We start from the raw sequence: 10,525 nt of genomic DNA, 5'->3' as shown, positions 1-10,525 counted from the left end.
AAAATAAACATTATAGGCTGATTTGATATGTTGGAAGTGTGTCTCATTACTCTTTCCAATGTCATTGCACATCTAAAAGAGATGGTGACCTCTGTTAAGTATTGTTAATTAACAATTGACATAATTGGATTGGTTGGGACAAAGATTAAGTTATGTATTATTCTCCCGTTATTGAAATCGAAAATATATACACAGTTGGTTAATTCGAAATGGAAATTGAAATATATATATATATATATATATATATATATATATATGTTAATGGTCTATGATTATGTGAACTATGGATATGATATTAAGAATATTTATGTTTATCGACTGTATTTCGATATTATACAAAAACAATTAAAAGAACAATTTGAATTAATCAATCTGAAAATAAATTTCATAGTTATAGTATAACTTTTTATTTGATATGATTTATGTGATCAACATATAAATCAATGCTTTAAAAACCATCAGTTATTGTTTTGTGATAATGTACATATATATAGAGAATTTTCTGAAATATATGTATACAAATGTGTGGCAAGTTGGAAGTAAGACATTTGTAATAATTTATTATTTGAACTTGAATATATGGAAGTAATTCATGATAAATCATATATATATCCTGATAAGTATCAATGTTGTAAAATCGTTAATAGAAGAAGCAATAAATGATATAAAAGGTAGATATAAAAATATTAACATAGAAGTTATATATAAGTTGCTGGGAGTAATTTTAACAAAAATAGCAACATTGTTTAGAATTGCTACATATGATATTAACTGAACCAAAATTAGCATATGAGGTAACGCCACATATGGCAATTGAGTGTTTAAACATATGTTACATAGCAAAAGATCAACTACTAAGCAGATATTAATCTCTAATCAGGTTACTTGCGACATCATTATATTCAACTTCCACCTCCAACTTAAACCTGGAAAAATTTAATACTATATGGATAAACAAAATCTTGTTTAAAAGGAATACGTCAATCTATATTTTGTATTTTTAAAGGCATACCTCAGATTGATAACATTTGTCTCATACCTTTTAGAACACAAAAGAGGTAAAGTATCACCCTTGGCAGCCCTCGAACATTTACTGGATGCTTTGTACTACCAACCATTCTTGGAGGGTTTCACTTGATTGATTTTCACAACAGTTACACACACATTTGTCTATGATAAATAAAAATAGTCAATACATTCCATGGATTTAAAGTAATATAATATCATCCACTACTATCAGTTACTACCATATAATATAATGCCAACCATTCTTGGAGGGTTTCACTTGATTGATTTTCACAACAGTTACACACAAAGTTGTCTATGATAAATAAAAATAGTCAATACATTCCATGGATTTAAAGTAATATAATATCATCCACTACTACCAGTTACTACCATATAATATAATGCTAAACATCGTATCACATATAGTGTCGATGAATATATAAAGTTGAGATTAATCATTTCAATGGATATAGTATAGAGCAATATTTCTTAATCATACCTCCCGAAGTTGCAAAATGTCACTTAGTGGCAGAACAACACCAATGCCAATGAATCTTTCAATAAAGGATGATTGAGACAGAGATGATGAAGATTGAGTTAAGAGTTGTGATTGAAAACTCAACTGTTGACTCTGTGACAAAGTTGCATCGTCTAAAGGTAACCTGAACACATTCAACGCAATAACTACCATAACTCATCTGGAGTTAATGACATATAGAATTGTTATATTGGTTTTGACATAGTAAGTAGTAAGTACCCTTTTGAGAATTCAAGCACTTCTGTAATTTCAGTATTTATGAAGAGTTTTGTAGCATTCCATGCATTAGAGACACCAAGTTCATGCTTATCTATAAAATGCATTTATAATAAAGCAGATTAAATATATAAAGAAATAGTGCATGAATATAAAATGAATAAGATTTTGTAAATACTGACATTTTAGCATTAAATTGAAATAGAATATGAAATTGTACTTCAGATCTTTCATCCAGAAGTTAATCTAAATTTTCCTACTCCCAGGCACAGTTTCAGTGTAACCTAACTCATGAAAAGCTCCAATGACATCTATGCAACACATGAAAATTGTTAATGACATAACTATAAATTAATTGATGAACACATCAACAAAAGGATATCACATAAATTATTTAAACTAACCTATAAGCATATCTGGCCTTACACCTCTCTGTTTGATCTCATCAAAGTCTTTGAAATTGAAGGATGGTTTTGGTATTGCTACATATGATATTAACTGAACCAAAATTAGCATATGAGGTAACGCCACATATGGCAATTGAGTGTTTAAAAATATGTTATATATCAAAAGATCAACTACTGAGCAGATATTAATCTTTCTTTTCACTCTTGATGTTTCTCCTAAACTTTGTTGAAGATTGTTTGGTTGAGCATGTATCTTGGCTTTCGACGTCTTTACCAAGATGAGAATATGCACTTCTTTTCCCTGGTGTACGGGAAGACTGGCCATCAAGCTCGTTCTCACAGAATCCAAATAGTGTTGGCTGCAACAACAATAAGTTATGATATTATTATATATGACAATATGATGATTATGAGATGTATCTAATATATTAGGAATGAAAGTGAATAAACTCACAGTTGGGAGAGTTTCAAGACCATCAATACTTTCAGAGTCATTGGGTATGTGATTAATCTGGCATGGAAAGAACACGCTATGTATTATGTATTATAAAATAGCAAGTGACAGAAATATTAAGTGGGCGGAAACAATAGCTCTTCAGTTCCAACACCTTAAATCTGCAAAAGTTCTTCCACCTACATAATATGATATAAGTATGTTCTTATTAGAATACTAATTGATATGTACGTTTATTTAAAAGCTCATGATTTATATTCATATTAACATCGTACATGATCTTTTGGAAATAAATTTTTGATCTTTTCAATCACCCCATCATCCTCCTTGACTGCTTGAACCGAACAATTATCCCATGTTGGCTGCCACTTAACTTTACAAACAACTACTCTCTTTTCAAGTTGGTCCAGCAGTATTGGATATTCCAAAGGATTCGTGACGCCAGCCTAAATGAAATAATGAAGTTATAACAGATAATATATAAGAATAAACTGATAAAATATGTTTCATATTAAGTGTTTTGATAGCTGTCAATATTGTATTAATTAGGTGATTTCAAAATTAAGAAGATGATGATGAATACTAAGGAATATAGAAATACATCAGTCATGACCCTCTGAGGTCAGCAACCATAGTTTCAAGCAATTCATTGCACTCACGAGCCAAGAAGAAAAAAAAGCTTACTTGCGACATCATTATATTCAAATTCCACCTCCAACTTAAACCTGAAAAAATTTAATACTATATGGATAAACAAAATCTTGTTTAAAAGGAATACGTCAATCTATATTTTGTATTTTTAAAGGCATACCTCAGATTGATAGCATTTGTCTCATACCTTTTAGAACACAAAAGAGGTAAAGTATCACCCTTGGCAGCCCTTGAACATTTACTGCATGCTTTGTAGTACCAACCATTCTTGGAGGGTTTCACTTGATTGATTTTCACAACAGTTACACACACATTTGTCTATGATAAATAAAAATAGTCAATACATTCCATGGATTTAAAGTAATATAATATCATCCACTACTATCAGTTACTACCGTATAATATAATGCCAACCATTCTTGGAGGGTTTCACTTGATTGATTTTCACAACAGTTACACACAAAGTTGTCTATGATAAATACAAATAGTCAATACATTCCATGGATTTAAAGTAATATAATATCATCCACTACTACCAGTTACTACCATATAATATAATGCTAAACATCGTATCACATATAGTGTCGATGAATATATAAAGTTGAGATTAATCATTTCAATGGATATAGTATAGAGCAATATTTCTTAATCATACCTCCCGAAGTTGCAAAATGTCACTTAGTGGTTGAACAACAGCAATGCCAATGAATCTTTCAGTAGAGGTTGATTGAGACAGAGATGATGAAGATTGAGTTAAGAGTTGTGATTGAAAACTCAACTGTTGACTCTGTGACAAAGTTGCATTGTCTAAAGGTAACCTGAACACATTCAACGCAATAACTACCATAACTCATCTGGAGTTAATGACATATAGAATTGCTATATTGGTTTTGACATAGTAAGTAGTAAGTACCCTTTTGAGAATTCAAGCACTTCTGGAATTTCAGGATTTATGAAGAGTTTTGTAGCATTCCATGCATTAGAGACACCAAGTTCATGCTTATCTATAAAATGCATTTATAATAAAGCAGATTAAATATATAAAAAAATAGTGAATGAATATAAAATGAATAAGATTTTGTAAATACTGACATTTTAGCATTAAATTGAAATAGAGTATGAAATTGTACTTCAGATCTTTCATCCAGAAGTTAATCTGAATTTTCCTACTCCCAGGCACAGTTTCAGTGTAACCTAACTCATGAAAAGCTCCAATGACATCTATGCAACACATGAAAATTGTTAATGACATAACAATAAATTAATTGATTAACACATCAACAAAAACATATCACATAAATTATTTAAACTAACCTATAAGCATATCTGGCCTTACACCTCTCTGTTTGATCTCATCAAAGTCTTTGAAATTGAAGGATGGTTTTGGTATTTCATGTTTGTTAACATTATGATGATTGTTCCACCAATAAACACTAACCTAAACTTATGATCAGTGGCTTTGATGGTCATCTCATTTTTCTCTGCTTCAAATAACTAATCAGAAACATATTATGAAGATGATATTGAAGACAAACAAAATACAAAAAATAACCAATTACAAATTTGAATTTTTCCATTATTAAGAAAGTGATTCATAAAACAACCCAACACTTTAAACATGATTATTGATGCTAAAGAACCCAAACAATAAACTCCATTATAAAATTATGAACTTTGATGATAAATATATTCATTGAAGCAAAAATAATAAAAATGAAAAATCAAACATAACCCAACACTAAGACACATTATAAAATTATGAACTTTGATGATAAATATATTTATGGAAGCAAAAATAATGAAAACGAAAAATCAACATAACCCAACACTAAAACACATTATTTTTTTTTCACGTTATAAAAATATGAACTTTGATGATAAATATATTCATGGAAGCATAACCAATGAGAAGGAAAAATCAAAAAGAACCCAACACTAAAACACATTATAAAAACATGAACTTTGAAGATAAATCTATTCATTAAAGTATAGATGATTAAAATCAAAACTGAAAAACAAAATCAGCACTAACCCATGTTATAAAATATGATCTTTGATGTAAAATCTATTTATGCAAGCAAAGAAGATAAAAAACAAAACTGGAAAACAAAGCCAGCACCAACCCATTTAACAAAAACCGAAAAAAAGCTCTAAAAACATACCACGAAGATGAGTTGATAATAGTAACCTGCAACAGAAAAAAAAAATCAAACAAAACCAAAGATTAATTGGATAAGAATCAGCAAAAATGTAGAGGAATAAATAAAAAAAATGGAAGAATGAAAGAATAATGAAGCTTATTTGAGTATAGAAGAGATAGAAGCTTGCAATGGGAAAATGAAATGAGAGAAAGATGTTTCTACTGATTTAACATAGTTGGGAAGAGTGAAACAATAATATTAAACAAAACTTTGATTGTAGGTTTGAAATTCAAATTTAGAAGAGGGAAGAAAGTGTGGGAAAAGCTTTTGAAAAGAAAAAAGTTTTGCCACTTGTCAGCACACGAATTACACCACTTGTCACACAAAGCAGCTGCCAAATGTCGGCCTGTGGTGCAGCGTGCACTCCTTTCTTATACTCCCTCCATTCCTTTTTATTTGATGTTTTAGCTGATTACACACATATTAAGGAATCATTAAAGAATGAAAATAGTTGTAGATTTGGACTACAATACCCTTATTTTATTTTTTTGGCTGCCATGATTACTCCTTGCTTTAAGCCAATGTTCTCTTTTTATAGTTGTGCATGTCATTGGGTTTTAGCCAATGTTATCTTTTTAGCGGGTAGTTGTAAATAGTGTCATTGGTAGTTGAAATGAGACTTAGGGAGAGCACTACCTAGGTAAGGACAATTGATAATTAGTACTCCAATTTTTGACAATTGTGATAAATTAAAAGTCATAACGTAATTAATTGTGACAAGGGTAAAATTGGACAAACAATACCAACAATTCTAAAACATCAAATATTTTGAAATAAAACTTAAGAGCTAAAACATCAAATAAAAAGGAATGGAGGGAGTATTATAAGAGATTTTGAGAGGTGTCTATCTTTATCATGCGTGTATGGGGATAGAGCAAAAGCAAGCATGAGAAGTGTATGAAATTAAATCCTTCAAAAAAAAAAAGTGTATGAAATTAAATGAGAATAAGACACATATAAGGTAGAATTTTTTTGTGTGAATGTGTCACGTGGTGATGCATCTTTGTTCATGCAACCCACCACTACTCTTTGGTATTTTTTTAATCTTAAAAGCAAGAATGAGAAGTCTCCCTCTGAAAACCCCTAGCTGACTCAATACCAGCCAACCTATATTGAATTCTAAAACGAAATTTTAGTTCATATAAAAAAAAAAATCTTTACTGATTCATGAAGTTTTGAAAATGATCAATTTGTGATGCAATTTGTTTTTAAGTTATCTGACGTTGACGTGGTCAACTAAAAAATAAATCACTGCATCAAAGTAGAATTAATAATATTACCATTTGTGTAGAAACTAGAAAGGTATCCAACTAACCAAATACACATGACATTGCTAATCATAATTAGCAATAAGTATGTGTTTTTGTTGGTTATGTTAACATCAAATAAAACAATTTAAAAATTTACGGTAAGAACTAAAAGAATTACGTTGAAATCGATTTTGAATATGATAGAGACTACTACTACATTTTTCTAAAAAACAGGAAAGATAATTTTTGGTGTATATCGGGCATCATCTACACGCAACTGGAGAAATTAATTTCTCGAGCACTATAGTATTCAAATGGACGACAAACTCTCCCTAAAAGTTTTAAAGTTGCTACATAATAATTGTGAGATTAATGTTTTGTACAAATAATCAATAAAGACTAATGTTCATTTTACAATTTTTACATGAATATTTGAACATAATCTAGAGGTTACAAAATCGAACTATTTTCGCTAAGCTGATACATGTTAGAAAAAATTATAGAGACTACTACTAGTTGTTGTCAAACAAAATGTTAGAGATTCACGAAGGACGGAAAAAAAAAATTGCACTAAATGTAAACACACCATTTAGTATACTCTTGTTGGGATTTAAAATTATTTTCTCATAGGGATGCATTGTATTAGGATATTTTTGCCTCCACAAATGGTCCATAAAGCATTGTCACAAGCACTTAGTTATAATATATGGTATATAAAGTATTGATACTACTAATAATCATTTTAAAATTACAGAATTTTTCAATTCCATCCGGAAATTCCCACTTGCTTTGCGGGAATTGAAAGCCTCTTTGCTATCCTAGCCCTTAACCTCTTACTAATTTTTTTTTTTACAGAAGAAAAGTTGACTATTATCATTAATCAACCAATGTTCAATACAAAAAGGATGAGAATATAAAATACGGTGACTACCCCAAGAACAGATCATCCTAGCTAAAGTATGAGCAACCATGTTCGCTTGTCTCTTGACAAATTTCACCTCGAAGTTGAAATATAAAGATAACTGATAAATAATACTAGAAACGATAGCATAGAATTCCGAATCACCATGGCCCGGAGACGATAGAGCTTGCACTAGAGTAGATGAGTCGGACTCGAACACAACTCTATCCCATTTATTCGCACAACAAAGTGAAAGACCTCAAGTAAGGTTATTGTCTCCCCATCCAAAACTGTCATATTTGCCCGATGTCACCTTTTACCGATTAACTTATACTTCTTGGAAGAAATGGTATAATGTAAAAATCTCGTACTTATTATTTCTTGTTTATATTTGTGGATATTTTTCTTAATGTAAATGTTTTGTATAGATAGGTTTTATGTTTAGGGTAAGGACTATCTTTAAAAAAATGTCTAGGGTAAGCACTAAACTCTCAATCTTCTCTTGTTTGACTTCTTAGTTCTCTTGCTCTAACCACAAATTCATAGTTAATCCTTAGATTTTGGATACATAAAAGTTTAAGTTACGATCTTTTGAAGGGAAATGCTAAGAACTAAGAAGTGATATTAGAGTGTTTTTGGAACAATTTTAAAAGTTTTAAATAGTAAACTTTTATAAAATTTTATATAATTATTGTATTGAAAATTGAAATTTTTAATTTGCAAATATATTTTGTATTTTGAAATTCTTTCGTCAATAAGATCTTTGTTTGAAATATACAGCTTTTTAATGTGTGAAAGAACTAGAAAAAAAAATGCGTGAATGAAGAACTTTAAATGTAGTGAAATTGACAGAGAACGGAGGTTGTCCAACCTGGTGATAAGTGGTTCTAACATTAAAAGACATTTATGTCCCTCTCAATCCAACTATACACCTCTTTATTTGCGTATAGGCTTCCACGAATAATTTACTTTTCCTAGAAAACACTAGAGTAGACCGTAACTCAAAAACAAAGCTACCATAATTTAATGGGTCTTGTTAATTTGTGCCCTAAGGCACATGTTAAACAATCCTAAAATAGAAATATTTTATTAATATTTGTGCATTCAACTAATTAAAGTTAACAAATTAAATGCAATACACGAATTCCAACAAAAAGTTTCTACATTTGACTCATTAACCTGTGCCTTGAAGGCACAAGTTAACATTTCCCTAATTTAATATACTACATGATATCAATATATATTTTTTGAGGAGGATATCATATCATAATTACGTTAAACAATCCTAAAATAGAAATATTTTATTAATATTTGTGCATTCAACTAATTAAAGTTAACAAATTAAATACAATACACGAATTCCAACAAAAAGTTTCTACATTTGACTCATTAACCTGTGCCTTGAAGGCACAAGTTAACATTTCCCTAATTTAATATACTACATGATATCAATATATATTTTTTGAGGAGGATATCATATCATAATTACAATCCTTAAAAAATATCAACATATATTATAATATAATTTTTTAAAAAGATATATAATCATTTTTGTCTATTAATGCGAGCTCTGTTATAAACACTTGTAATCAAACAATTGAGTTCAAATAGTTATTGAGTTTCATTAAGGATGAATTGTTTAAAACAACTTGAGTTTTGGACGGATAATTGGGTGGGAGGTGTCCCTCTGCGAGTGAGGTTTCCTCGCCTCTTTGATTTAACCATAGAGAAATGGGCGACAGTAGAGGATATGGCGAGGCTTGGGGGGGGGGGGGTTGGGTGTGGAGGAGGAGTCTATTTGCTTGGGAGGAAGAGTGTGTTAGGGAATGTTCTGCCTTGTTACATGACATTGTTTTGCAGGATCATTTACCTGACAGGTGGCGGTGGCTTCTTGATCCCGTTAATGGTTATTCCGTGGAACTTATAATTTTCTAACAACAATTGACGAACCTATTGCAAGGGGATTGTTCGATGATGTTTGACATAAGAATGTCCCGTTAAAGGTATCATTTTTTGCGTGGAGACTACTCCGTAACCGTCTATCGACGAAAGATAATCTTCTACGGTGTCGTGTACTTCAGCATGACGACAACAGATGTGTCGGAGGGTGTGGTTGTGAGAAGACTGCAGGTCATTTGTTTTTTGGTTGCACTACATTTTGCAACGTCTGGTATTATATATTTCATTGGTTAGACATCAATTTCGTTGCTCCATAAGCGATCAACGAACATTTTCTTCAGTTTGCTCACTTTTTCGGGTTACCGGGATTTACATATCCGTTCCTCAAATTGATATGGCCCGCGTCTGTCTGGATCATTTGGAAGGAAATAAATAACAGAGCTTTTAATCACAAGGCATTGGTTCCAAATCAGTTAACAGACAAGGTAAAAATGTTATCTTTACAGTGGTTGCAGGCAAATCTCATTACTTTCACGTTCAGCTATCATGACTGGTGGAGGCATCATTTATCTTGTATGGGTCTAATGTTGTAATTAGTGTCTATTTTTTTCTTCCTTGTAATTTCGAGCAGCTCTAGTATGAGAGATCTGTGACTATCTTGTTCAGACTTTTGGGTGTTTCTCTTTGCACGCTTTGTGCGAGATGAATCACTCACTTTGATTTATTATATTGCATTTTGGCTTGTTCAAAAAAAAAAACTTGAGTTTGACTATTGTGTGGAATAATTATTGTTGAAACTTTACTTATATCTTGGTCGAACCTCTTTCATCTACATTTAAATGAACTTGAGTTTGTCATCGTGAGCTTGTCTCAGTTGGTAGGGATAATGTATAATATATGCAAGGTCCGGGGTTCAAATACCGGCCCTCACAAAAAAAAAGATGAACTTGAGTTCGTTTTTCCTAGAAATAGAAGGGTTAATACCAAAAATAGTAAGTAC

General features: G+C 30.9%; 1 protein-coding gene across 18 annotated transcripts; it reads right to left on the bottom strand.

Moving 5' to 3' along the window:
- Positions 1 to 678: 678 nt before the first annotated feature.
- LOC146952162 (uncharacterized) lies at positions 679 to 5,821 on the bottom strand. 18 transcript variants are annotated; one of them, XM_085758556.1, is made up of 17 exons: positions 5,437 to 5,817; positions 4,589 to 4,768; positions 4,367 to 4,495; positions 4,188 to 4,278; positions 3,930 to 4,092; positions 3,462 to 3,592; positions 3,308 to 3,348; positions 2,899 to 3,069; positions 2,778 to 2,802; positions 2,624 to 2,680; positions 2,444 to 2,528; positions 2,167 to 2,244; positions 1,983 to 2,073; positions 1,766 to 1,856; positions 1,508 to 1,670; positions 1,040 to 1,170; positions 679 to 926 (listed from the first exon to the last, which is right to left on the bottom strand). In XM_085758556.1, the coding sequence occupies exons 2-8, from the start codon at positions 4,596 to 4,598 to the stop codon at positions 3,020 to 3,022; spliced, it is 615 nt and encodes a 204-aa protein (XP_085614682.1). In that variant the 5' UTR covers positions 4,599 to 4,768; positions 5,437 to 5,817; the 3' UTR covers positions 679 to 926; positions 1,040 to 1,170; positions 1,508 to 1,670; positions 1,766 to 1,856; positions 1,983 to 2,073; positions 2,167 to 2,244; positions 2,444 to 2,528; positions 2,624 to 2,680; positions 2,778 to 2,802; positions 2,899 to 3,019. The 18 variants fall into 18 exon arrangements, with proteins under 18 accessions (XP_085614682.1, XP_085614643.1, XP_085614583.1 ...); XM_085758517.1 differs by having other exon boundaries at positions 1,945 to 2,073; positions 2,167 to 2,528; positions 4,589 to 4,755; positions 5,437 to 5,821; XM_085758457.1 differs by having other exon boundaries at positions 1,945 to 2,073; positions 2,167 to 2,528; positions 3,435 to 3,592; positions 5,437 to 5,811.
- Positions 5,822 to 10,525: the final 4,704 nt, after the last annotated feature.

The sequence above is a fragment of the Medicago sativa genome, chromosome 1, assembly GCF_051527215.1.
Source record: "Medicago sativa cultivar Bolivia chromosome 1, Bolivia_mono, whole genome shotgun sequence".
Taxonomy (NCBI): Eukaryota; Viridiplantae; Streptophyta; class Magnoliopsida; order Fabales; family Fabaceae; genus Medicago; species Medicago sativa.
This window is presented reverse-complemented; position numbering and strand designations above follow the sequence as displayed.

Coding starts and splice junctions, on each gene's coding strand:
- LOC146952162 (XM_085758457.1), bottom strand. Junction 3,593..3,929: donor ACATTTTGCAACTTCGGGAG/GTATGATTAAGA, acceptor TATTTATCATAG/ACAAATGTGTGTGTAACTGT. Junction 3,349..3,434: donor ACAAATGCTATCAATCTGAG/GTATGCCTTTAA, acceptor AAATTTTTTCAG/GTTTAAGTTGGAGGTGGAAT.